The sequence below is a fragment of the Megachile rotundata genome, chromosome 4, assembly GCF_050947335.1.
Source record: "Megachile rotundata isolate GNS110a chromosome 4, iyMegRotu1, whole genome shotgun sequence".
Classification (NCBI taxonomy): Eukaryota; Metazoa; Arthropoda; class Insecta; order Hymenoptera; family Megachilidae; genus Megachile; species Megachile rotundata.
The window spans coordinates 21,672,426-21,699,522 of NC_134986.1; the positions used below are offsets into that span (position 1 = coordinate 21,672,426).

The 27,097-nt window shown below is 39.8% G+C and overlaps 3 protein-coding genes across 10 annotated transcripts; 2 read left to right on the top strand and 1 right to left on the bottom strand.

The window, feature by feature from the left end:
* Positions 1–494: 494 nt before the first annotated feature.
* On the top strand, positions 495–1,958 carry LOC100878273 (uncharacterized). Of its 2 annotated transcripts, none has more exons than XM_076530934.1 (5): positions 495–629; positions 949–1,066; positions 1,171–1,266; positions 1,340–1,473; positions 1,573–1,958. In XM_076530934.1, the coding sequence occupies exons 2-5, from the start codon at positions 952–954 to the stop codon at positions 1,840–1,842; spliced, it is 615 nt and encodes a 204-aa protein (XP_076387049.1). In that variant the 5' UTR covers positions 495–629; positions 949–951; the 3' UTR covers positions 1,843–1,958. The 2 variants fall into 2 exon arrangements, with proteins under 2 accessions (XP_076387049.1, XP_012152230.1); XM_012296840.2 differs by lacking the exon at positions 495–629 and adding an exon at positions 640–800.
* A 991-nt stretch (positions 1,959–2,949) lies between these two features.
* On the bottom strand, positions 2,950–4,284 carry TFAM (mitochondrial transcription factor A). Its single transcript, XM_012296843.2, has 4 exons — positions 4,088–4,284; positions 3,491–3,863; positions 3,310–3,408; positions 2,950–3,167 (listed from the first exon to the last, which is right to left on the bottom strand). Exons 1-4 carry the CDS (start codon positions 4,144–4,146, stop codon positions 2,964–2,966), a joined length of 735 nt encoding a protein of 244 aa, XP_012152233.1. The 5' UTR covers positions 4,147–4,284; the 3' UTR covers positions 2,950–2,963.
* Positions 4,285–4,636: 352 nt separating this feature from the next.
* On the top strand, positions 4,637–27,052 carry poe (E3 ubiquitin-protein ligase-like protein poe). Of its 7 annotated transcripts, none has more exons than XM_076530806.1 (47): positions 4,638–4,944; positions 5,103–5,200; positions 5,322–5,767; positions 5,861–6,385; positions 6,486–6,649; positions 6,784–7,018; positions 7,114–7,231; positions 7,450–7,625; positions 7,718–7,886; positions 7,970–8,199; positions 8,299–8,422; positions 8,666–8,892; positions 9,288–9,497; positions 9,581–9,768; positions 9,857–9,998; positions 10,100–10,377; positions 10,446–10,797; positions 10,885–11,042; positions 11,158–11,391; positions 11,489–11,700; positions 11,774–11,951; positions 12,044–12,307; positions 12,392–12,583; positions 12,706–13,454; positions 13,538–13,740; positions 13,868–14,027; positions 14,114–15,495; positions 15,588–15,745; positions 15,915–16,061; positions 16,182–16,214; positions 16,337–16,538; positions 16,629–16,818; positions 16,911–17,300; positions 17,388–18,073; positions 18,180–18,296; positions 18,419–18,631; positions 18,847–19,023; positions 19,108–19,282; positions 19,364–19,514; positions 19,588–19,966; positions 20,077–20,379; positions 20,447–20,676; positions 20,772–25,293; positions 25,381–25,835; positions 25,915–26,239; positions 26,307–26,466; positions 26,582–27,052. In XM_076530806.1, the coding sequence occupies exons 1-47, from the start codon at positions 4,823–4,825 to the stop codon at positions 26,644–26,646; spliced, it is 16,614 nt and encodes a 5,537-aa protein (XP_076386921.1). In that variant the 5' UTR covers positions 4,638–4,822; the 3' UTR covers positions 26,647–27,052. The 7 variants fall into 7 exon arrangements, with proteins under 7 accessions (XP_076386925.1, XP_076386921.1, XP_076386922.1 ...); XM_076530807.1 differs by having other exon boundaries at positions 17,391–18,073; XM_076530808.1 differs by having other exon boundaries at positions 7,471–7,625.
* The last annotated feature ends 45 nt before the right edge of the window (positions 27,053–27,097 follow it).

Sequence of the window (27,097 nt, forward strand, 5' to 3'; positions counted from 1 at the left end):
ACTATGTATAATGCATATACAGGGTATCTCTAAAGTCTGATCCTACCTTTATATTTCGGACAACGGTTTCAAATATGAAAAAATGTTTCAGACAAAATTTAAGATGGTGACAAGAAGTTACCCTTGAATGGTTGTATGAAGATCACGTGAGTGTCATCTTCGGACTTTTAAATAAAACCACCGATTTTTTATCGAATATTCTCGTTTCCCTCGTCGAGACGTTTTCAAAATTGACACTTAAGCGGCATAAATTTGATCGTGTAACCTTCACACGGTACACCTTGGGTACGACGAGGGCTACAAGAATATATAAAAAATGGTTGGTTCTATTTAAGAAACTGAAAATGACGTTTTACGTGACCTTCAAACGACCATCCAAAGTTAAATTGTTGTCACCATCTTATGTCTCTCTTGATATCCTACAATTTTTGTTTGAAACATTTTTTCATGAAATATAAGGGTTGGGTCGAACTTTAGAGATACCCTGTATATGCCTACGATATAGCAAATATTTCTGTCGGTTGCAAATTCTACCGCTAGGTGGGATACGTTTGCTTCGAAATGCGAATAGAATTATACACTGAACACAATGACTTTCGACTCTGTTCGACTCAGTTGTATTTAGTATTGTAGGTATACGAAGTTTAGGAAATCCGTCTGTATATATATATATATATATATGTATTTTAGATATAAAAATATTTAACAATTCACTAACGAAATTATTAAAAAAAGGAAAGATTAGACGTGTAAACATTTGAGTATACTGCATGTCAACAACACGTTATTTACTATTCCCGGTATAGGTTTAAATTTTGCAAATATATCGTTAACAGATTGTCATATCATACAAGTATACCAATTATTTAAGTTTCTAACATTACTTTTAATTCTTTTCAATCATATATATTGATAATCGTCTCAAACCGAATGAACATTAATGAACAGAATATGGAAGATATTAATGCTAAGAGAGATGCTAGAAGAAAACGAATTTTAGAAAATTCGGAAAAACGTTTGTTGAAAATCACTGGTAGAAACAACGCTATTGTGTCAGAAGATCAATGTAATTTACCTACTTTAGTTGTTCAGATATTTTCCGAACCAAATTTATTATTTGCCTTTAATCAATATCACTTTCATAACTGAAATCGGATATTTTATTTGCAGCTCATTCTGTGCATTCGGATGTACCTAATCAATCATTCATCTCTACGGATATTGAAACCAAAAATTTACATTTTGGAATAAATGGCAAAATATCAGGTAATAGGATCATAAATTTAGAAATATTTTTTATATACAATACAGAATCAAAATACTAATATATGGATTAAAGTTGAAGGTACCAATAATACTTGTACTCAATTGAAACAAACATCGCACGTATTAGCAAATCGTATTAATTATGTGTTGTTGGCTGTCATCGTTAATGTGCTGCTGTTATTACAATTGGATCATTTGTTCGGAAAGGTGATTACATGTATTTGCAAAAAAATTTGTAGTAATGTTAATTAATAATGTAATATCATATTATTTTAATTCAAAATAATATACAATTACTTATTTCAGACGATCGCGATACCTTACTTTCCAATTATGTTAGGACGTCTATACAACTATAAAAATATACAAGGAACACAAGACAATAGTCTATTATACCCTGCATTAATTTTGTGTAACATTAAACCTGAGTTAACTTACCAACTTAAAAAGTTTGTAGCAATATTCCATATAATACTACAAGATTTAGCTTTGTATATTTTCAGTTTCACCCTCATACATTATGGACTTTTATATTGTTTGCGTAACACAGAGATTTTAATTCGCTTAAACACATGAATAACATTACTGTATATGAAATATATGCAAATAAGACATTCGTCTAATCGTTTATTTAAAATGTTCTATCCAAACTTTTGTAAACAGTGTGATAAATACAATCAGATCTTTAATAAGTTGTTACAATCAATATTACTTAATTAATTATAATTTTGTTGCGTAGATAAAAATTCACTGTATAATTATTTGCCATAGCATGTTGTCTATTACTGCATTATGGTATACGAATAAGATCTAAACAGAAACAAATATAAGTAAAAGATGGATGAAAACAGTTTGTTTTAAATATACCAGTGTAACAATAAAGAATAATAATAATAGTCCACTTTAATTTAATATAAATAATTGGAAATAATCTTTTTTTCACACATGACATAATCTTTACTTTCTCAGACTCTTTATATAATTTGTTATCATCCGTCTTTTCGTTAGTTTCCTTGTCACTCATACCTTCAAAACCATATGCATTTAACACATTCATATTTTTTCATATTGTCTCTTACGTTTTACTGTCTTACATAAAGGACAAGAGTTATTTATTTGACATTATTTCCTAATATCACTTGTGTACAGATATCAATTCCGCTATTTGTATAATGACTTTGTACAATGAAATGCATAATGAATAATGAAATATTTCTTTGCCGACGAATTCTACAAAATATAGTATGTATTTTATAAATATACCTGTAAACATGTCACATATAATTATATTACATTTTTCTATATATTTTATACAAATGTGCAACAACGAATTAACTGTTTTAATTAGTTTTTGAATTTATTTGAAACTATGGGTATGTATGAAAATGATATCCAAAACAAAATATTTATGATAGTCAATTTTAGTATTGCAATTGTATAAAGTAGAATACAAAATACCATAACAGTAAATGTGAGGTACGTGTATAACAAATACTGTTGTAATATATATGTTTCATTTCAATGTCACTGTACGCTTTGATTTGTTTTTGTGATAAATTTCTTACGATTTTTTCAGTGACTCTGTTTTATCCATTTTTTTTTTTCTTGGACACGTCTTAAAATCAATAATAGATCATTAAATCGTACATGTTTTAGCATAGGAAAAAAATTATAATACAATAATATAATTGTTGGTTTTATTTCTCTTCTCCAATGTTTTCAGATTTCATTGAAGTATGCTGTCTCACAATATCAAAATGACCTAAATTTATCATTTTTTCTTCCCACTCTGCTAAATCTTTCTTATATTGCATCATCAAATCTGTACAGCGAATAACATATGGCTCTTTCTCTATATTCGACATTTTCTTCCAATTTGTTGACATTGACTGCAGCCAATCCTAACATAGTATAAATAACAAATGTGATAAAATTGTTGAAAATAAAGTGTAAATAAATTTTATTATAATTTCTATTGAACAATAAAACTGTTTAATATTTTCCAATCGTTAACACATAAAATAGAAAGTAAATTTATTGTACCTTATAAGGTATGTTTGGATCTTTCTCGTTCCTTTTCGACGATATGTATGTTAGAAATGCATTTAATGGTTTTTTTGGTCTTCCAAATGCTTCTTTCTTCTATAATTAATGTTAATTAAATGAAATAATAATGGAATAATAGAAATGAAAACATTCACAAAGAGTAAATTAATATACGCACCTGCTTATCATTTGCTGATTTATTATCGTGTTTCAGAGATTTCTCTCGTTCTTTCAATAATTGTTTCTGTTCATCGGTTAAAGAATCTTCAAATCTTTTTAATTCTTTAATATAATTTTCATAATTTCTGCTATATTGTCTTCGAAAATCTTCCTTTTCTGCAGGATCTAATTCTGCCCATTTCAGAGATGCTTTCTTTACTATTTCTGATGGTTTTATACCAGGAGTTTCATTAATAAACTTTTGTCTAACTTGATTTAAATACAAAATAAATGCAGTTTGTGGTTTCTTTGGTTTTATTGGAAAAGCAGTGTCATGTATAAAATTCAGTGTATTTTTTGATACATTCTGATGTAAGTTTAACAAGTTACTTCTAAAAAAACAAAACGTATTATGGTCATTATTATCTTAACGAACACCGTTGAAAATGAAAGTCAAGGTGTTTAATAATCGTTAACAACGAAATTAGAGAAACAGTTTATTCATAGACAATTTATCTACACGTGTAGGATGCACGTTTATTAATAGATTAAAATAAAACTTCCTGTAATGTCTTCAAAAAAATATTAGAGATTTTAAAACAAAAGCAAGATTTACCTAGAACATAAGAACTTGCTGAAATCGATACAAAGTATCAATCTTCCAAATCCAGCCATTGTATATATACAAATTTTATATTAAACAACACCATTCAATGTTGCAAGAGGTAGCAAGAGATAATAGAAAAAAGAATAACTCGTGAATACAACTACGAAAGTATATACAGTATTACCACGTAAATTCCTATCCTGAAATAGGCGGCAAACGAAAATGGCACCAATGTGTACCTCGAGTACACATGCCCCCTAGCTCAACGCTTATTTTTTCCCCACGAAATTTAAACCTTATTACCAAATTTTGATTTTCTTTCATTAAATTATTTAAAAATTTTATGAGCTTTTATTATTGACGTGCCATTTTAATTAAAATAAAACATTGTATTACATTAATCATTCGTATTTGTGCTTCTCTCCACTAATTCCGTGATTCTAATATAACTTATAGCTGCAAAAATAGCGATATCTAGCAATGCTTGAAGTTGCGTTTATGCCGTGTTTCTGTCGCGATATAAGTAAAGATAGATAGTGTATCTTGATACGAATTTACGTATGGAGAAAAGTGATTGTTATATCGAGGAGGAAGAGGAAACGATCGAAACAGAAGAAGAAACGTAATACGTGAAAGATACGTTTATACGCGCCGTGGTGCGATACTGAGGGGTATATAGTATATAGGTGTAAAAGACCGTCAAGAGAGGAGGATACGTTCGAACAAAGTCGAACAGTTTCGAAAATGGCAGCCAAAAGCGGTGGCAGCGATGAGTGGTCATCGATAATGAAACCAATTTTAGCAGTATCGCATGGATCATTCGATAAAAGTGACATAGTGGAATTGGCTAAAAGTATCGTTAAAAGGTAAGGTGTAATTTTTTTCCAAAATAAAGATTCTAAAAAAATATTTGGATCGGACGTCGAAGATTCTTTCGTATTCGCGATGACGATCCAAAAACGAATTAATATTAATACGTACCGTTTCCTTATCGATTTTTTGTTGGTTTTCCCATCATTTTCAGCGAAAATAAATTTACATCTCACGAAGAACAATATGACACCTTTTACACGTCTGTCGCAGCCCTTGCAGCCGATTATCTCAGCGGTTGTGTTAATACATGTAAGTTTTTAATATTCTTTTCTGATCTTCTTTTTCTCTGTTTTATCGCAGATAATAATCTTTCTTATAGTCACATAAATTTCTATGCAATTTCTTACTTTGTTCTATTTTAACTTTGCAGTTTCCAAAAGTCAAGTATCGATAGTTTGTCAAGCATGTAGAATATTGCTTGTATGTCTGGTGAACAAATTATCCGAAATTCAATTGGGAGATGGAACTCCTACCATTTTAAGTACTAAGCAATTGTTGCTTCCGATTCGTGCTCTTTGTACAGGACAGTCCTTGCTTACGTCTGCCGACGAAGTAGCCTTAATTGCTACGATAAAGAATTCCAAGGTACCTCCCTGTGTAAAGTCGCAGTCACCTGGTGTCAAAAAAGATTCTTCTCAATCCTCAAAAGATTCCATGAGGGTACGATGCGATTTGTCCAACAGCATTCTAGAACAATTGACTATGCCTTTACAAGATTTTACGTTATCCGTGCCTCGTGTCGTCGAAAGCTCCAATGAGAGTATAAATAAAATTACGAACGACGGCACGGTTAATGAACCTCACTCTGATGCGAAGGTACGTGTAAGATTTTAACAAGACAAAAACTGTGTACATATTTATCGGTACCATTAAAAGTGCTGGTTTCTATAATATTTTGACTTTTTACAGACAACATTCGTCATAAATAATATAAATATTTTACAAAGTATGGGTGCAGGCGATATTCTTTTGGACATGTGTTTGAATCTTTCTCATCTGTCGCGTTACATTCGTAAATATCAAGCGTATTTAAACAAAAAAGGTTTCAGTTTACCCGCTAATGCTTCGGAAGCACACGCTATACGGCATAGTTTGCATTCTGTAGCAAATGACATTAATATCGTACATAATGTAATATCTTTGCCATTATTGGAACCACTGACCCCGGTCAAACTAGAAAAATTATCGGTACTGACCATGTCTTGTCTGTATTGTTCGATCGCGAACGCGACCGCATCCAGTATTGTTGGAATAACAAATGCGGTATCACCAAAGTGCAGTACAAATACTTCTGGTGCAACACAAATTAATCAAGGCGGTAAAAATATGGAAGAAGAATATGATACCTTGGCGATTACGGTGGTAGAGAAAAGTCTCGAAATATTTGGGCTGGTTTCGAATGTAATAAGGAACAGTACACGAGCAGGCGGTCATGTAAGGAATCGTTCGTTCACATTAAAAAATTTCAATGTTCATCGAACAGATGGATGAGCTGACAAACATCAGAAAAAAAATTATATATCCACCGTTACAGATTCTACAAAATCATTTATTAATCGGTGTATGGTTATTGGTGACCGGTTTGCAAGCTCAACTTTCGGTAAGCAGTTTTAGTGCGGCGGACAAGGGTAAAGAAGAAAAGGGAAAATCGCCCAGTAAAGCGCGAGATGGAACTGCTCGTGTCAATTTGATGAAAGTGTAAGTATATATGTATGCATATATTTTTACGTATATTATGATATAAATCTATTCGTGTTTATATATATTTTGTCGTTTCGGCAATCGATCAAAATTGAAAAGGAACAAATAATAAATGAAACCTTGGATTTTAGCCAGCAAGGTTTTGGAGTGCTTTCAGTAGCATTAGCTTCTCACGCGCTAACGATAATGAGCGCTCTGTTGGAAGATGTATCTGTGGAAGCGATTACCGATTGTGCAGTACCTCCTGAGCCAGCCCCGCTAGATATTTTGTCTACTACAACAGCGCTTCAAAGGGCAGTTACTTTCCTTCAAGCAGTACCGCTTAACCATTTATTGTTTTATTTGGCCACTATTAGTTACAGAAAGGTTAGTTGCAGCGTATCGTCTGCATTCGTCGTTATTCGGATACCGATTAAACATACACTGTTAATATTTTTCTTTGTAAATGTTATCAATCGTAGGCCTGTACTTTGAAAAGGGTACAGAAACATCCTTTTGAAGGTGATGCCTTAAGCCAATCCGATTCCACGACTTATTACGAAGAGCTGTTAAGCTGTTCGGATAATTCTACCGACGAAGGTAAGAAGAAGTTGATCGTGTCGTTACAAAGTTTAAACCTTTTTTTATTTGATCGTACTTCAAGCAAAGAAAATAACATTATCGCCTTATATTCCGACGATGATACTATTTCGGTATACTATCCGTGAATGCGCAGTTCTTCGTGTAAACTTGACACAGTAAAGAAAGGCGGCCGATTAACAGAACTAACAGAACGAATACGTCTTTCCGCTATACAGAAAAATATATTATGTCGATAGAGGAGGACAGCGAACCTATTCTGGGCTTATGGTTCGAAGAAACCATTGCTCCGTCCGACGAATCACCTGCGAACGGTACGAAGGAACCCAGTAACGAAACCAGCGCCGAACGAACGGTAACTACTATCGTTCCTGATAATCGTGAACCTCATGGTGTAAGTACATAAATTTTCTCTCCTTCTCTGTCGTTTTTTCTATGCATGGAGAACAAAAAATTAATAACTACTAGTTGAACTTATTTTTGCAGTATATATCACTGGCCACTAAAATTTTCCAATTTATGAATCAACATTTAATCGGTAGTCGAAGCTCTTACGTACGCGAATATGTAGTAAACGGCTTGGTAGAACAACAGATGGTTATATTAGCAGCGATAATCAGAGATTTGGATCATGAAACTGCTAGAACAGAAACCGGTGATTAATTGATAAAGACTAATGTATTAATAATAATATATATTATTATTTCTATTGTATGAATATTTTTTTTTCTTTTTTAGGTACAATCTCGGTATTCTATGGCGCAACTTTGGGCACCATGTATTCTGAATTTTCTCAAGCTTTGAGCCGTTACACTCACAATTTACTTGCACGCAATACTTTGAGCGAAAGTTTACAAAGCACACTTCTTCAGCACTTAGGAGTAAATCCTTGGGCTGGTACGGAAAGTACAACTGCATGTACTTGGCCACTTCAAGTTTATCCCAGAACCTTGAGCGTGCTAGCACAGGTGCATATTGCTTTTTCAAATAAATCTTTTTATCGTATCGTATCGTATCGTATCGTATCGTACAACTTATACTAATTTCAAATATTAACAACGAGATAGGTTCTTTTATTGAAACCTCAATCAGAGAAAGAAGCTGCTTGTATAAGTATATGGCATAGATTAGTAACAACGATGGTAGAGAACGTGTGCAATCCACCTTCCACGTTTGAAGCTGAAAACGAAGGTAAACAATATAATATTTTCCATCCATGAGTATCTATATCTATATCGATATCGATTAGTTAGATTTAATGTTATGATCGTTAACACTTTTATAAACTGACTCGATCTACGTAATTGATAATTATTTAATACCAAAGAATTCACTCGAATTATAAACATTTAATTACCGAAAGGAAATAAAAGATTGTTCGCAATGGAAAGGATTCGAGTACAGAATAATACGGATTTATACGGACATTTTCAGACTTAAATGTGGAACATGCTCAACTGGTTTTAATTCTCTTTCATTCCCTGAATTTGATGCAAAAGAAATCGGTACTGCTTGTAACCGGAAGCGGTGCTGTACGTTGTAGCGAAGCAATTAAAACTCCTATGAAGGATTCTCAGTTGCTGCATTTGTCACGACTGTTATTATTACTCGAGTACATGATGAAACATCTTTATGACGCGCCTCTTGCTTTGCTCGAACAGGTAAAAAAAAAAAAATTTCATATCGTTGATCGATTACGATCGTCATCGAAAGCATTTGAAGTTGTTGTCCCCGTTTCTTAGAAATCTTCTTCGTTTCCTTAAACTGTATTTTTTTTCTTCTTCTCCTTTTTTTAATTCCTTTCTCTTTCCTTTCATGGGGTTATAAATAACGTTAACGAGTAACGTTAATTAACATCAAATGCGACAATAATGATGCATCACGTTCAAGTTCCGAACGAAATACGATAAGATACCAGGGCCACCAAATCGAAAGATACGTTTGAGTGGTAGTAAAAATCTTGTACATTTCTGTTTGACACGAATCGTTGTTTTCGCGCGTTTACGAATAATGCATGATTGTCAAGATGTTCTGAACGACTAACGATTATATACAGGTTCAGTGGAATCTGTTTTCGGCTACGAGTCTCGTTTGTGACACAAAAGATGGTAACAAACAAACGGCCCGAATTTTTACATCGTGGACAGAAATAGAAGATAATTATCGTAAATTCGGTAGCCAAGATGAATTTTCAATGAAGCCTCGATTTTACAATCTTTCTACGACAGATTTCAATAATCAAGATACACCAAAATTGGATGGATTGGTTAGTATCGGATGAAAGATATTAGTAAATTTTCCACGAAAATTTATACGATCGTAACGAGTTATTCTTTCATAACTTTATAGGCATGCAACTTTATTTTGGGTGCATCGGATAAAATGAAATATCCCCTGTTGGTGGATGCGTTAATAGATATATTGAACGTTTTGAACCAGACAGATACACAGAAGAAAACGAGTAGCGACGATAAAGAAAAAATGCCTTCATTTTTAGGGTTGTGTGCGATTCGCTATTGTTTCTCCATATGTTGGCGGTAAATAATAAATGTATAATATACTATTCTCAATACTTTGTAGTATTCCTTTCAATTTATTATTCGTTATTTGTTAAATCGCCAACAGTTTATTACTGATGTTACCGCCTTCTACACCGTACATGGATAAACTAGCTCTCGGCGAGGAAATTCCTGCTGGGCCTATGTTACTTTACTCTTTGGTTTGGGGACCTAGAGCTGCATATAAAACGTTTACCAGTTGGATGAAGGTAAATCGTCGGTATTTTAGCGTGGAAATGAACACTCGCAAAGAAGGACGTAAAAGGGAAAGGATAATGTTTTTATTAATTTAATAATTATTTTCTCCTAGGATTACTTGGTCAGGCAAGGAATGTATACCCAGTATGCGGAGAATCTTTTAAAAACTGTATCGTCTACTGTCAATACGCTCAAGTATGATATTACGGTTGCAAAAAATTGTATCACAGCGCTAAAACCGGAGACTAATTTTAACGATCAAATAATGCCAAAAAGCGCATTACCGAAGCTTAGTTCGTTGTGTATTTTGGCCGCGGTTATCGGCAAATTGCAAGTTCTCTTCGACGAAAGTATATCGAAAAGTCAAAACGAAAACGTCGAAAGTTCCAAGTAGGTTGAATGACGCGCACATGTGCCTAAATTTCGTTTAAATTTCAATTGCCTTTTTATATATACAGAAATTCGCAAAGTTCGGAAGCTGGAAATACAAGTGCGAATGCAACTACGAGTAGTACGAACACGAACACGAATACGAACACGAACAAAATGATAGTTAGTATTCTTCCTCACGTTCTTTCGTTAACCGAGGCTATTCTATCCTCGTGTCGGTCGAGTATACTTCACCAAATGATCGAGTCGTTGGAACAAGAAGGTAAATATGGCCCACGGGACTATTTGGTACTCGATGATATCATCGCGATGGCGGGTGCGAATTGGGCAACCGAAGCATCCTTGATCACCTTTTTACCGAACTCTGTAAAGTCGATTCTCGATAAATGGAAGTCAATTAACGTTGCACACATCCCATGGGTAAGTGGTGCCCGTTTACACACAGTCTTGTTTCAGTGTAAGAAACGTTCGTTCGAACGATCAATGCTTTTCGCACGTTAATTCCAGAACACTTACGCGAATGACATAATACCGGCGGAAAGTTACATCTTGACAACTGTCAATCATCATGTGAGCTCGCTTTCCGAATATCCAACCTTTTCTATTAATCCGTCTCTGAAGAATTTGTTGCACAGTTTGGTTACTTTTATAGTAGAATATATTACGTAAGTATTATTCTTTCGTTTCGTTAAATCTTTTTCCTTCTCTTACTGATTATTTTTGCAATTTGCCCATCTACGCGGCGTTTGATAAATTTCAAGTAATTTGTTCTCTTCATAGTCCTACCACGGCACCGGAAAACTCGGACATACGTTCACAGGCGTTAAACATCCTGGTTGCGTTATCTATGGATGCTCGTACAGATTATCTTCAAAATATGACTAACAAGGCTTTGACAAAACTTTTGGGCGACAGCGAGAATGAGTCGCGTCAGCTTCGGGAACACTTGTTTATATTACGTGACACGTACAATTTGATAATCGAATACACCAATGATACTCAAGATCCTGTCAGGTAAGTACGTATACGTCGGGTTGTCACGGGGAAATCGATTCAGCGTTCGATATTTTCGTACGGGAGTATTTCATTTGACGATCGTTGATTGTTTCAGTATTACTATCGATGAAAAGATTTTAAAACGATGTATCAAATATTGGGAACAGTTGTTGGAAAAACCAGTTGGATGCAAAGCTCTGGACTTATTTTTTGCCCCAAATACCAATCGATCTCTTGTCTCCGTCTTATTATGCATAACGTCTTCTCAGTCGTCTCAACAGTTTGCCACTTACGTTTTACGTTTCTTCAACACGTTGTTCCGGACAGGTAAATATACTGGTAAAGAACTTCCCGTTTCTTCAGTTATTTCAATTAAAGCTCGATACGCGTGTGATAATAGCTGAAAAAGGAAATTATGGATCGCTGGAACGTCTTTGTGGATCCGTATCGAACTTGGCTCATGTAGAAACGGAAAAATTGCAAACTTGGTTAAAGCAAGTCATTTTGGGAGCAACAAGTATTTCGCCGAGCGCGTCGTCGACGAACGTGCAAACGCCTACGGTAGTAACTGCGAACGCGTAAGTACGAGTTTACATCGAACATCGCTAGCTTTCGCAAATAAACGTAATTAATTGGCGATGAAAATAATTATTGTACCACGAAACGATAGGTTGGTCGCTGTTACCGGGACATCGGACGATTCACAGAAGGCAGACGAAGTCAGTAGCGCGCCTAATAACGAACAGGATCAGTGGTTAATCTTGTTGCCGGACGATTCCGTGAGTAATAATCAATCCGCAAGCATCACCGACGATCAGCAACAGCAACAGCAGTTGCAACAACAGCAGCAGCAGCAGTTGCAACAGCAACATTCGATGCATGAAAATAGTCGACTTTTACGGGCGCTTACAAATTATATAGTTAAAGAGAAAAGGTAATTCTATCTTCCCTTTCTATCATCGATTCTAAAACAATACTATTACGAATACTTAATTAGTTTGTTTCATCGATTCTATAGTAGCGTGGATGAAGGTGTTCCCGTCACGATTCTTCGAGCTCTTATACCATTGGCTTATCATATTCTTTCTTCGACGATCGAAGGCAATGGTTTTTCAGAATTAATGAACGTTATGTCGACGTTAGCGGACGCTGGTTCAGAAAAGGGTCATACGTTATTATTTAAAGCTGCGATCGAGTGGATCGAACTATGGTAATATATCATTAATTATTGTTGTAATTATCATTATTGTATGTAGGTGTTTACGAGTGCGCGAGTTGTTCGCGCGTGCAGAAATCGTCAGAGGTATTTCATGTATAATATTGTTTCCGTAGCAAAGAGCAATTGACGAATAAGGATCTTCAAAGTCTGGATAAACCATTGCCGTTCGTCGAAGCTGGTTGCTGTATACTGAATTATATAGCAGATATAGTAAGCGCGATTTGTCCACAATCGATATATTCGCAAGATCGAGCAACGAGTCCGCCGTGGGAAGGTGCGACTCCGGTTAACGACGTAAACGATAGCGATTGGGTAGATGAAATTCCCCATGAAGACGAAGACAGTGCCGCTGAGGATTCTGACGAGGACAGTCTTTGCAACAAACTCTGTACTTTCACCATCACGCAGAAAGAATTCATGAATCAACATTGGTATCATTGTCACACTTGCAACATGGTAGACGGAGTTGGTGTATGTACGGTCTGCGCTCGCGTTTGTCATCGTGGACACGATGTCACTTATGCGAAATATGGAAACTTCTTTTGCGATTGCGGTGCCAAAGATGACGGATTTTGTCAAGCTTTGACCAAAAGAAGCCCGCAAACGTCGGAACACCAAAGTAACGCTGGCGCGGTCGGTGGCGGCGGAAGCAGCAGCACGGTTGTATCGAGCAGTGCGTGTTCGACCGGTGTCACCGCTGGCCCGAGTTACACCAGTACGGCCCGAGCTTCCCAAGACAATCGAGATCTCTTTCTTACCAGTAATTTGCGTCGAAGAACATCTAGTCCTTTGTATTTTTCCGATAAACAGGAGAAACAAGGACGCGATAAGCAAAGGCATACGTGCTTAGCGAAGCAACTAGGTAATTCATTTACGTTTTCAGTTATTTTCGTTCGATCGCGCCTATCGAAAGTAAGCGCTTATCTTTTCCACGTTATCGGACAGAATCATCGAAAGAATGGATGCAAAATCATCTTTGGAAAACCGGTATAGTTTCGTCTCTGGTCGATTTGACCCGTACCTTGGTACCGGTGGTGGACGCATCTTGTAAAAAGAATTCGGCGGTTGGTTGTCACGCGCGTGCTCAAGCGGCGCTTAAACAGTTACATACGATGGATAAGAAGTTTGAATACACCGACCAGTTAACGGTACGTATGCAACCGTACGAATGATATTTCTCTAGGCAAACGGGTTTTCTTAGACAACAATCATTGTCGTTATTTATCGAGACGATTGAAACGCAGAAACAGGCGGTAATTCGATCACTTGTTTCAGCTTCCGACATTGGGATCGCAAGAGGGTGCATTTGAAAATGTTCGAATGAATTATTCGGGAGATCAGGGACAAACCATCAGGCAGTTACTGTCCGCGCACATGATACGCCGAGTCGCGATGTGTTGTCTGTCGTCGCCAAACGGTAAACGACAACATTTGGGTGAGTAATTAGTTCGTTACGAGTAAGGTGGTTTCTTCGATTGTTCGATTTACTTGATCAACGCGTACTTTATTGTTGTTGCACAGCGGTCTCGCATGAAAAGGGTAAGATAACAGTGTTGCAATTGAGCGCTCTGTTAAAACAGCCGGATTCTTCGAAGAGAAAATTGACGTTAACCAGACTCGCTTCCGCGCCGGTACCCTTTACCGTACTTTCGGTAACCGGTAATCAATGGAACGAAGATTTTCTGGCTGTTTGCGGTTTCAAAGACTGTCACGTGTTAACGTTCAACACATCTGGAACAGTGTCCGATCATTTGGTTTTGCATCCTCAATTGGAAACCGGTAATTTCATCATAAAAGCAATTTGGTTGCCTGGATCTCAAACTCAGCTGGCATTGGTTACCGCGGATTTCGTGAAAATCTATGATCTCGCGAAAGACGCGCTTTGTCCTCAATATTACTTTTTAGTACCGACCGGAAAGATTCGGGACTGTACGTTCATGTACGCGGAAGACGGTGTTTTTTACTTGTTAATAATGTCATCGGCCGGCTATATTTATAGTCAGGTAATGGACGAAGAAAGTTTAGCGAAACACGGTCCGTTCTACGTGACCAATACTCTCGACATCTATCATCCAGAAATAAAGGATAACGGTCAAGTTGGCGGTGGTGGCGTGTCAATTTATTATTCTCATGCTCTACAATTGCTTTTCTTCAGTTATACGTGTGGTAAAAGTTTTATCGCTCCGCTGAAGTATATGGACACAGACGTGACCACCGTGTTTCAAATAAATCTCGCTGGCAATAAAAGTTCGAACGGGAACAAATCGAACAACAATCAGCCGCAACCGCTGTGTCAGTGGAGCGAAGTACCGAATCATCCTGGACTGATTTGCTCGGTCTTACAGACCAGTAACAATCCCGTGATATTGATGATCAAACCTGACACGATAATGATTCAAGAGATCAAAGTGATCCCCGCCAAGGCTAAAATAATGGATATGGTCGCCATAAGACATCCAAGTTCGAACGGCGAACATCGTACTACATTGATACTGTTGTGCGAAGATGGAAGCCTGAAGATTCATATGGCTGGAATGGAACAGACCGGGTATTGGATGTCATCTATGGTTCAACCGATTGGTGCATTATCGAACGTTAAGCCGGCTCGAAAAAAGAAAACGACCAAGACCGGGAAGCCTTCGGGCTCCGTCACTTTTCCTATCGATTTCTTCGAACACTGTCAGGCGATGAACGACGTCGAATTTGGCGGTAACGATTTACTGCAAATTTACAACGTGGCGCAAATCAAACATAGACTGAACACCACCGGCATGTACGTTGTTTCTACGAAAGCGATGGGATTCAACGTCGAAGTTACCAATAACGATCCTGTTTTGGTTATGACTGGAATCAGAGTATTACTCGGAAATCAAGATATTCAAAGAGCTCCAGTTAATATCGAGGTAGCTGTTCGATCGAGTTTATTAACGTTCACGAATTACGCGCCGTTCACCTTCTATTCTTATTTCGCTTTCGTTTCTCACGTAATTTTCAGGTGTTCGGTCGAAGGATATATACGACCGTGAACAGACATCGATGGTTCGATATTCCTTTAACTCGGGAAGAAAGTCTTCAAGCTGACAAAAAATTGACTATCACGTTTGGACCGTCACAAGACCACGAAGGAGTCATTATCGTGGATTCCATTAAAATGTAAATCGCATTGTCGTCTAGTATTTATTCTATACTAGTATTTATAATTAATGTTATTTTCATCGTTATCGATTCTTATTTAAATATTTGATAGTTAACCGATATAGATATATTTCGGGTTTCTCTTCCCTCTTGTTAACGTTTAATGTTTTATATCTGTTTTATCTAGATACGGTAAAACGAAAGACGCGTTCGGTTGGCCAGAAGAAATAGAAGATGTTTCGTCTGGTCAGTCAACGTCTGCGCCTGTAACCACGATAAACAACGATGTGGACGGTTCTCTCGTTGCGCCAGCTCCTTTGTCGTCCGTCGATAGGTAGGTGGATAATAATATCGAATCAAGTACACGTAACTCGAGTTTGTCTCGTGAAATGCAGTAAATTTATCTTGATCGTGATACAACGAAATCTTTTTTTACCGTTGCATAACGCGTTAGCACCAGGAAGGCCAATTCCCTTAATATCGAAAGGTAAGAAAAAATGAATCGAGATCGTAACGAATCCGACTAACCGATCGATATAATAAAACATATATAATCGTTCATTTTATTCGATATCAGAATCTTGCTATTTTATGCATCCTCTGTCGTAGAATGGTCGCGGGTATGTTGGAAGTGTTGGAATTGTCGTTCAATGTTCCTACCAACGATGAGAACAGATTATCGTTAAAGGCTACAGCGATCGACGTAGCGTCAAAGTTATTGATATTGCCAACTCCGCCGCTACTACAAATCCATACGACTGCCCTTTTGGCAGCGTTGCATTCGTCCAAGCAGGCCTATCATCTGCACAAGGTAAATTACCGCCGTGGAAATAATATTTTTCACAGTGAAGTCGAAACTAATTTCAACGAACGAACGAACGAATCAATCGTTATTTTTCAGGATCACGTGTTACTCTCTCATGTATTAGATTCGTTAAAATCAATGAGAGAAGTGAACGATGCGCGAGACATCGATGCAGAAAACTACTATAGACTCGTGCTAATTGTTCGAAGTATTTCTGTTTCGCGACCACAGAATCTGGCTAAATTTACCGATCAATATACGAATAAACCGATAGACGAGACCAACGGTAAGATTTCATCGGCGGATATACATATATCTCTTTCTATTTTCTTTCGATATGTACGATCGTTCATTTTGTCTTTTACACGATGCGCGCAGTACCAATTTTCGAAAAGGATCGACAAAACGTTCATCAACCGTGCAAAACCGTGGATGGAAATCAACAACACTTGATCGTGCAGCTTATGGAAATATTATGGTCTTTGCATATGGCATACCCGAAAAATATGGCTTTGGCACCCGTTGTGATCCCAGGATTGACTCATGCCGAAGGAACGATTCACGCGATCGTTGAAATAATTCATGCATTTACGACGTGCGACATCGAGAAGAACGTTCCTTTGGCCGCTAAATTGTATCTCCAGTTATTGTTGTCGTCCGATACAACGATCAGTTTCACCGCTAAACAGGCGATAATTCGAGTTTTAAGACCAAAGTATAAAAAAAGGAGCATTTATATACCTAGCCCACCGAACTGTAGTACTCCAGGTGTAGTAATCGTTATATTCCTATGTTGACTCGGTTTGTCCTGTATAGTCTTGCTGACGTTTAATTTCCTCTCTTGCCCGGACAAAGCAGGAATAGCAGTAGATACGGAAGAGAAGTCAACGTCGATATCCGTACAACCGCAACGAGATGCTACAGCACCAACACCGATAGCGTCTGCACCTACGTCCACATCGGCATCGGCATCGTTGTCGACATCCGTATCGACATCGACATCGACATCAACGTCGGCATCGGCATCCACGTCCACATCAGCACCGGTTCCGGTAACTTCGACAACAACGGATCGAGAAGTTGAACAACATTTGGAGGTTCAGCCGATAGGATCGGTGACTGATCGGTTAGTTTCAACTGTGGATAGCAACCAAGCGTCCGCTGCTTCTACGACCGGTGCCACGATTACAACAAGAAATACAACCGGTGGTGGTAACGCCAGTGCCGGTAGCAGCGGATCGGTCACTGCTACGAGGGGAAGTGTCAATTCTTTCGAGACGTTATTGAGTTCCAGAAACTTTTCGCAAATATTAGACGTTCCACCAGATACCGATGATGAGGCAATGATGGAACTAGCGATTGCGCTAAGCTTACAGGACGAAGGAGGAAGCGCTGATTTGCAAGTGTTGCGACAAGGATTTCAACAAAATATACCGAACTTACAAGGGTTAGAAAACCTTCAAAACTTGAGTGGGCCAACATTACAAAGTTTACAAACGTTAGCAGCACAGGGATTGGTTCAGGTTCAAGCCACGAATCAAGTAAGTATTGTCATATATTATCTAGTACCAGACGATACTCGTTCTTAACATAATAAGCGAAAATAAACTAATCGAGTGGAACGTATGCGCGATGTAATTTGGTCAGAGTCAAGAGGGCGGAGGACATTATTCGGATACGACCGCTTCCGCCGGTGGTTCAGATGACGAGGGATCAACCGCCGCTACCGATGGTAGCACGTTACGAACATCTCCGGCAGAACAAGTGAGTTTAAGTTTAGTTGGTTGGCAAATAATTTTATAGAAGACTTTTATGGCGTGACGTAAAATGAAGGAAAGGTCTCGTGAACCGATAGTAACGTTTGTAATACGTATATTGGATATTAGGGTGGTAGCGGTGGTAGCAAGGGAAGCGAGAGCGGTGGAAGCGAAAGCGGAGGAAGCGCAGTAGACAGCATGACGGGGGAACATAACGTATCAGGCAGGAGCTCCGCGTACGGAGACAATGGTCCCGATTCTATACCTCCGATCGGAGGAATTACGGTCAATCAAACGCCACGTTCCGAAAGTAATTCCGCGGGTATTACCACGGCATTCCCCGTAAGTGCTTTCGTTATTCTTATTTTCCTCGTCTTTTCCGCAATAACTTACCACGTCGCATGCACACCGGACGACTTTTCGACATTTTATGTTTCACTTCTCTCCGTTTTTCCTTCTTCCCTCTGGTTTTACCGGTAATATTATCTGTCGCAAGCAAATATCGAAAGCAAATATCGAAAGCATTGATCATCGCAACAGTGGGTTAATATCGTTAGGTTATCGAGCAAGAGGAAGGTGCGGAACAGGAAAACGTGGTTGAACAAGAAAATGACACCAGCTGCGAAACAACCGCGAAACTGCATACAGCTCGATTGTTATTGCTCGACAAACTTATGCAATTTATACCGAACTTGACTAACGTACCAGGTGTACTGGCCATTCCTTTTATGCAGGTTTGTTCGATTTAGCGAATTCGAATTTAATTCGATTGAAATTCTCTTGTACTCTATGCCGAATTAACGAAATATTTCCTTTAGGTTCTATTAATGTTAACGGCCGATTTAGATGGGCAGGACGAAAAAGACAGAGCTTGCGTCGAACGACTGCTTCGAATATTGGTGAAAGAATTGGAAATGGATAAACCGGATACGAGTAATATATGCCAACGTAGTAACAAAAGAGAAGTTCATTTGGTTATTATGCGATTACTGAGTGAGTGTACAGCAGTGATACGGTATTAACGTGCATGCACGAAGACATAAACGTTTCTTTCAAATTTCTCGATTCTTTTAGGCGTTTTAATGTCCCGATCAAAATATACTGTAAAGACACAAAACGAAAATTCGAATTTCGTTTCTCAAATGGCAGCCGAAATACTGAGTAAAGCAGGGGTAATCGATTATTGTTTGACGTTGTCGAAAGCATTGTTGGAATACTGGAAAACGTAAGCGAATCTTTTTACGATTATTCGGTAAATCGTGTATTATTGTTATCGCTGATACTACCGGTGTGTACAGGACATCGACCGAAGAAACTGGAACCGTTCTCGGTGGTCAGTTATTGAAAGAACATCTTACAAACACTCTGCCCGACATGTCACCGTTCTTTTTACGGCAACACGTGAAAGGCCATGCCGGTGATATATTTGAGCCGTATCCACAATTATTAACGGAAATGGTATTGAGATTACCCTACCAAGTGCACAAATACGCGGAAAACAGTTCGATGCAACCGGCATTCGAACAGTCGTGGTACTTTTATTTGTGCGAATACATGATGTCGTATCAGACGATACTGGTCAGACGTCAAGTACGCAAGTTGCTGCTGTTTGTCTGTGGAAATAAAGAAAAATACCGACAATTGCGTGATTTGCACGCTTTAATTTCGCACGTGCTGGTGAGTCTGTTTCTTTCTTTCTTTCTTTCTTTTTTAGATTTTATTTATGACGATCTCGTATGTCGATGTAAATATACGATAGTAAAAACGTTGATATCCGTTGATCGTAGTCAGTACAGCAGTGTTGTACCGCTGGTGGATTCGAACCTCTTCAAGCGCGACCACATTCCATCAACTTGCCGTACGATTCTTTGGTGAAATTGATCGAACATCTTAAATACTGCGTCGAGATCGCTACCAGCCGCACGGGAAATTGGCAACGATTCTGTTTGAAACAGAACACGGTGCTATCTTATTTGTTTACTATATCGACGCTGTTAGACGAAGGTGTTAGTCCCACTGTGTTACAGCTGTTGCAGTGTGCTATTTGTTCGAGTAACAAATCAAAGGAAGCAAAGGATAGCAAAGCGAAGGTAATTAAGTGTGCTCGTGTATTGTACGTTCGGTGTATAATTTGTCTGTCCGTCGTGCCGCGTTTAGGAATCGAAAGCTAGCAACGCGGGAAGTAAAGAGAGACGGGAACGCGAAAAGTCCGAAGATTCCGATACGGAAGCTAAATTCGAGGAAACTCAATGTTTAGCTTTGGTCGAGCAGATTCAGAAACAAGTGTCGCCGAGCTTGTTAACAAGATTCATCCAGACTTTCTTACTCGAAACGAACAATACTAATGTACGTTGGCAGGCGCATTCCCTGATACTGGCTATTTACAAGTAAGTTACTGGCTGTTTACAACTAAAAAAACAACAGAATCCAAGTACGCGTTGCTACGAGTATAAATTCTCTGTTTCTTTTTAATTCGTTACAGAAATTGCAATCCCGCCGACCAAGAAATTTTGCTAGATTTGTTGTGGCGTTTATGGCCTCTGTTACCTGCTTACGGTCGAAAAGCGGCACAGTTCGTCGACTTGTTGGGTTACTTCTCTCTAAAAACACCTCAGGCAAACAAAAAAATGCATTGTTACATGGAGCAAGCGGTTGCAGTGTTACGCGCGCAAAATCAGTTACTCGCGCGTCACCCGAACGCGAATCTTTACGCGAATTTAGCTCAATTCGTTGAATTGGACGGGTATTATTTGGAAAGCGAACCATGTTTGGTGTGCAATAATCCAGAAGTTCCGATGACGACGATCAAACTCTCCTCGATCAAAGTCGATTCGAAATTCACCACGACGACGCAAATTGTGAAATTGATAGGTAGTCATACAATTAGTCGAATCACCCTTCGTATCGGTGATCTTAAAAGAACAAAAATGGTGCGCATGATCAATATATACTATAACAACCGATCGGTTCAGGCAGTAGTCGAATTAAAGAATAAACCTGCTATGTGGCATAAAGCGAAAAAGATCACGTTGGCTCAAGGACAAACGGAGATCAAGATGGAATTTCCATTGCCGATCGTTGCCTGCAATCTGATGATCGAATACGCGGATTTTTACGAGGATATACAAGCCTCCTCCGAAACGTTACAATGTCCACGGTGTTCGGCGAACGTTCCAGCGAATCCAGGCGTTTGCGCCAACTGCGGAGAGAACGTGTTTCAGTGTCATAAGTGTCGAGCAATCAATTACGACGAAAAGGATCCGTTCTTGTGCCACGCCTGCGGATTTTGTAAATATGCCAAGTTCGACTACACGCTCACCGGAAGACCCTGTTGCGCCGTAGATCCGATCGAAAGCGACGATGATCGGAAGAAGACGGTAGCGACGATCAACGCTTTGCTCGAAAAAGCTGACAGGGTGTACAAAAATCTCATCTCGAACAAACCGACTCTGGAAATGTTGTTACTAAAGATATCGGAACATCGGTTGGATCGTACGTTGGAAGACGGTGGTAGCGGCGCTATGCAGGTGTCTAGCGGGAGTACACAGGTGAACAGAGCTATACAGTTGCTCGCTCAGAGATATTGCGGCGAATGCAAAACCTCGTTCGAGGAACTCAGCAAAATTATTCAAAGAGTTCTGGCCTGTCGGCGAGAATTGGTAGCGTACGATCGACAGCAGCGAGGGCAAATGGTGACCGGAAATGGTAGTAGCGGTGGAGGTGGTACTACTAGCGGCGATACTGGTATCGGTACTAGTGTCGGTGCTGATACTGGTACTGGCGCTGGCATCGATACCGATACCGATACTGGAACAGGCGCCGGTGCCAGTAGCTGTTCCAACATCGATACATCGGACGTCAAGGAAGAGTGTTTAAGAACGTTGACGACGATGACGACAACGACGACGACGACGATGACGACGTCGCCGACAGCAACAACAACCACTACAATGACGATGACAGCGACGACTACGTCGTCGACGTTGACCAGCAGTTCAGCGAGTACGCCGGCCGCGATTACGACCGTGAATCCTCAGACGATAGGTCGTTGTTACGGATGCGCTACCGCGGCTACGGAACACTGTTTAACTTTGTTACGGGCTCTCGCTACCAATCAAGTAGCCAAAGACGTACTCTGTAAACAGGGATTGATTCAAGAATTGGTCGAACATAATTTGCGTAAGGGGACAGTTCAGATGCAGGAAGAAGTGAGGCAGTTGCTCTGTCTCGTAACCACGGACAACGCACAGTCTAGCAAAGAGTTATGTTCCCTGTTGACTGGTCGTATCACGTTAATGCTTCGAGGTCGTGTCGCTACTTCGGACCTAGCTTTGGCGGTGCGTCATGAAATGGCGTTATTGGCTGCGCTGATTCAAAAGGAGGACGCCTGTTGGGAACAGAAATTACGGTGCGTGATGCAACTATTTTTGATGGCCTGTAAGGAATCGAAGAGCCCAGTCGTGATGGAGAGTATTATTTTACCGTGTTTGAAGATATTGCAAGGCCTGGTGAAGCCGGAACAACCGATCTCGAAAAAGAACAAAGACAAAAGTATCGAATCGTTGGCAACGGTTCAGGCACCCGAGTGCGTCACCATCGACGTGGGCAAATGGTTAAACGGAGACTCGAAACATTCTTACTCGGAATGGATTCGTCGTATGCCGAGCAAAAAATCGGAAAGTTCGTCTAGTTCTACGAAGCCGTTGAAAAAGGAAGAAACACGGGTTCTTTATTTGATGGAAAAGTACGGACACAGATGGCGTAATCGATGCACCAGACAACACCAACAAGGAGGTGTTCAACCACTGAAATTGGCCGACGGGGCTTGGCTGAAAGAAGTCTTGTTCAATCCAAGCTCGCGACTCGCTCGTCAAGTCGCGTGCAACATGATCGAAAGTCTGTGTCAAGGGACTGAACGAAAGAAGGAGGTATTACTCTTGTTGACCTGTTATTTGGAAGAGTTGCGCACTGCCGGTGAAAGCAGCACCGAGTTTCTCGCGTTGTACCAAAGTTTAATCCGGCAACCACCGTGGAAACAGTTTCTGGCGGTACGAGGCGTAATGACTTTGCTCGCGGATCTGCTCACCAGAGAAATCGAAGAGCTTCACCGATTAGAAGAAACGACGCTGACCAGCGACCTGGCCCAAGGTTATTCCCTAAAAATGTTAACCGAATTGATGGCAACGTTCCTCGAACAGGAGAACATTAAGCAACAGTACAAAGGTAGATTGGTAGCAGCGGTCTTGAACGGTTATCTGTCTTTGAGAAGGTTGGTCGTCCAACGTACCAGGTTGATCGACGACACGCAAGAGAAGTTGTTGGAGCTTCTCGAGGAGATGACCACAGGCACCGAGGAAGAGGCGAAAGCGTTTATGGCGATCTGCGTGGAAACGGTGCAGAAATACAGTGTCGAGGACGTACGTACGCCGGTATTCATTTTTGAACGGCTTTGCTCGATCATTTATCCGGAAGAGAACGACGTAGGCGAATTTTTCTTGACCCTCGAGAAGGATTCGCAGCAAGAGGACTTCCTTCAAGGTAGAATGTTGGGAAATCCTTACAGTAGCTTGGAACCTGGATTGGGGCCGCTTATGAGGGACGTAAAGAACAAGATCTGTCAAGATTGCGAGTTGGTTGCTTTGCTCGAGGACGACAACGGAATGGAACTGTTGGTGAACAACAAGATCGTCAGCCTCGATTTACCCGTGAAAGAGGTGTACAAGAAGATTTGGGTGATGGAAGGTGGCGAGTGCGACGCGATGCGCGTCGTCTACCGTATGCGAGGATTGCTCGGTGACGCGACCGAGGAATTCGTGGAAAGTTTGAACGCGAGCAGCGAACAAGAGGTAAACAACGAGGAGGCGTACAAGATGGCGAACGTTCTGGCGGACTGCGGAGGTCTGCAAGTAATGTTGAGCCGTTTAGCGGCCATACAGGACGTGAATCGAGCTCGGCCGTTACTTCAGGTTCTTCTCAAGCTGTTCCGGCTTTCGGTCAAGGTGAAGAGAAATCAAGAGGTGCTGAGTAAACCGGAATTAGGAGCGGTGACCGTGTTACTGGACGTTTTGCAACGTTGCCTTGCCACCGAATCGGACAGTTCACAGGCTAAAGTTACCGAGCAATTGTTGGACATCATGGAAACGATATTGACGCATGCAGCCTCTCAACCATTGTCCGCGTTCGAGCTATTTTCTCGTACGTTGGGCGGTCCGGAACACGTTAAGGCCCTCCTCTCGTGTACCCAGTCAGCCGCTGTCAGACAAAGCAACAACGTGTTGGCGCACGTCGCGCGCGTATTGGCCGCCCTTACTTACGGCAATCGAGAGAAAATGGCCCTTCTTTACGATTATTTCAAGCCCGTGTTGAACTTTTACAAGTTCGATTTCGAACACACGCCGGAGGATGAACAAAAGCTCGAGCTGTTTTGCATTCTAACTCAAGCGATCGAGCGCAACGCGATCGGTAACACGCTCAAAGATTACCTGATTGGCATGGGAATCGTCGAGCACGCGTTCGAATACATAACCGTGCACGCGCCTTGCGTGAAACCTACTCTATTGAGAACCGACAGCGACGAACTTAAGGATTTCATATCGAAGCCAGCCCTCAAATATATTCTACGATTTCTTACCGGCCTAGCTACAGACCACGAACCGACGCAATTGGCGGTCTCGCAACTCACCATCAGCATTATTCATCGGCTCGAACAAGTATCCTCGGACGAGCACGTCGGCTCGTTAGCGGAAAACCTGTTGGAAGCTTTATGCACGAACAAACGAGTCGCCGAATTGATCGAGGAGGCCCGACAGCATACTCGTAGCGAGAAAAAGCGCTTAGCGATGGCGATGCGAGAAAGACAATTGGGTGCGCTGGGAATGCAAACGAACGACAAGGGTCAAGTGATGGCCAGCGGAACGATTTTGCAACAGATGGAAGATTTAGGCGACGAAACGGGATTGGTGTGCGTCATCTGCCGCGAAGGATACAAATTTAAGCCAAACCTGGTACGTTTCAATCTATCAATTTATTTCACCTCTTTTATTTCCGAAACAGTATAATACGGTATAATACGGTATAATACGTTTTCCCAGGTTTTAGGCATATACACCTTTTCGAAACGTTGCAACGTGGAAGAATTTGAAACGAAACAGAGAAAGACAGTAGGCTATACGACTGTCACACACTTCAACGTTGTTCACGTCGATTGTCATATGTCGGCGGTAAGGTTGGCGCGCGCCAGAGACGAATGGGAGAGCGCGGCCTTGCAAAATGCTAACACCAAATGTAACGGACTGTTGCCTTTGTGGGGTCCTCAAGTTCTGGAATCGGCTTTTGCTGCTTGTTTGGCCAGACATAATACATATCTGCAAGAATGCACCAGTCATCGTGACATATCCTACCCGTCCACTGTTCATGACCTCAAGCTGCTGTTGTTACGATTCGCTCAAGAGAAAAGTTTTCATGAAGATAGTGGAGGGGGAGGACCTCAGTCGAACATGCACTTGGTTCCCTACCTGCTTCACACCGCTCTTTACGTGATCAACACGTACGTTCGACTCTCTTTTTTTCTCCTACATATATATTCTCTGTGCGTATGTATAATATATATATATATATATTTACAGCACGAGAGTAGCCGCTCGAGCGGACAAAACGTTAATGGGATACTTAGAAACACCACCCGGTTCAAGTTGGCTCGACAGTTGTTACGAAGCTGAAGGACCATTTTATCAATGCACCATGTCTCTTTTGCTTCTTACACCGGCCCGCTGGAATACCCATAGAATCACTCATTTGAACAGATTGATCGTTCTTGCCCATCAACGATACCTTTCACCGTTATGCGCGACCAAAACGCTCGTCGATGCAATCGATAGGCATTACGTAATATACAAAAGCGCCTTGATCTTTTTTGGACTAGTCGATTCTATTTATACCAATTTCTTCAAGGTACGTTCTTCCCTTTTTATTTTACTCGACATCCATCGCTTACATTTTATCCTCCTTTTCCTTTCAGAAAGTCAACGTACTGACCGATGATCAGTGGCCTTCGGTCTTGGCCGAGTACATCAGGCATAACGACGAAGCTATGCTAAAAGCATCGGAACGCGTACTCGCCGCATACCGCGACGAATTATTACCTTGTACATCTTTCGAAGAATTCTGCGACGTTGTTGGTAAGGAAAAAAAAAACAACAATATTTAACTTCTTTCCTTTTCCTTTTCTTTTTATTTATAAAATGCGGTAAAAAATTTCTTTTTCTAATTATTACGTTCGATTTTTTGTTTTAGGCTTATTGGAAGAAATACCCGATCCTTCCACGTACATAAGCGACGTTTTGCGAAAACTTGGTTAAGCGATATGTATGCTATTGAAAGAAAATTCTATTCTTCCTATACACCCTCTTCCTCTCCCTCCAATTTTTAACATAAATCTCACTATTTATGTCTTACACTTCCAAATTACATTTCTTCTACTTTCGTTGCCTTTGACTATGTGAAACGTTATTTGTGTATAGCCTAGTTCTTTTGCCGAATCACCGATTGCTTTCACCGTTGACGGTTAACGTAACGTTAGCGAAAACCGTTACTCCGATTAATATACTCGCACCGCTGTGTACATTGCGGATCATCTTTATTGCTTTTGGTAGAATAAAACGAATATTCGGTGTATCGCGTGGTGTTACTCTCGACTCTACGATTATATGTTAAAAAACAGAAATAAGAAACAAATATGTGCTTTAATAAAATGTGAAATACCGATTTATAGTTTTTATACTTCGATCCGATAACATATAGATTAAGCGA

What these genes read in the sequence shown, in the direction of transcription:
- TFAM (XM_012296843.2), bottom strand. Translation starts at nt 4,146, where the DNA reads ATGGCTGGATTTGGAAGATTGATACTTTGTATCGATTTCAGCAAGTTC. An exon ending in AGCAAGTTCTTATGTTCTAG is followed by an intron (nt 3,864 to 4,087) that starts GTAAATCTTGCT and finishes TTGTTTTTTTAG; the next exon opens with AAGTAACTTGTTAAACTTAC. An exon ending in AATCAGCAAATGATAAGCAG is followed by an intron (nt 3,409 to 3,490) that starts GTGCGTATATTA and finishes CATTAATTATAG; the next exon opens with AAGAAAGAAGCATTTGGAAG.
- LOC100878273 (XM_012296840.2), top strand. Translation starts at nt 771, where the DNA reads ATGTCAACAACACGTTATTTACTATTCCCG. An exon ending in AATAAATGGCAAAATATCAG is followed by an intron (nt 1,267 to 1,339) that starts GTAATAGGATCA and finishes TATGGATTAAAG; the next exon opens with TTGAAGGTACCAATAATACT. An exon ending in TGGATCATTTGTTCGGAAAG is followed by an intron (nt 1,474 to 1,572) that starts GTGATTACATGT and finishes TACTTATTTCAG; the next exon opens with ACGATCGCGATACCTTACTT.
- poe (XM_076530806.1), top strand. Translation starts at nt 4,823, where the DNA reads ATGGCAGCCAAAAGCGGTGGCAGCGATGAGTGGTCATCGATAATGAAA. An exon ending in CACCAAAATTGGATGGATTG is followed by an intron (nt 9,498 to 9,580) that starts GTTAGTATCGGA and finishes ATAACTTTATAG; the next exon opens with GCATGCAACTTTATTTTGGG. An exon ending in GATACTCAAGATCCTGTCAG is followed by an intron (nt 11,392 to 11,488) that starts GTAAGTACGTAT and finishes TGATTGTTTCAG; the next exon opens with TATTACTATCGATGAAAAGA.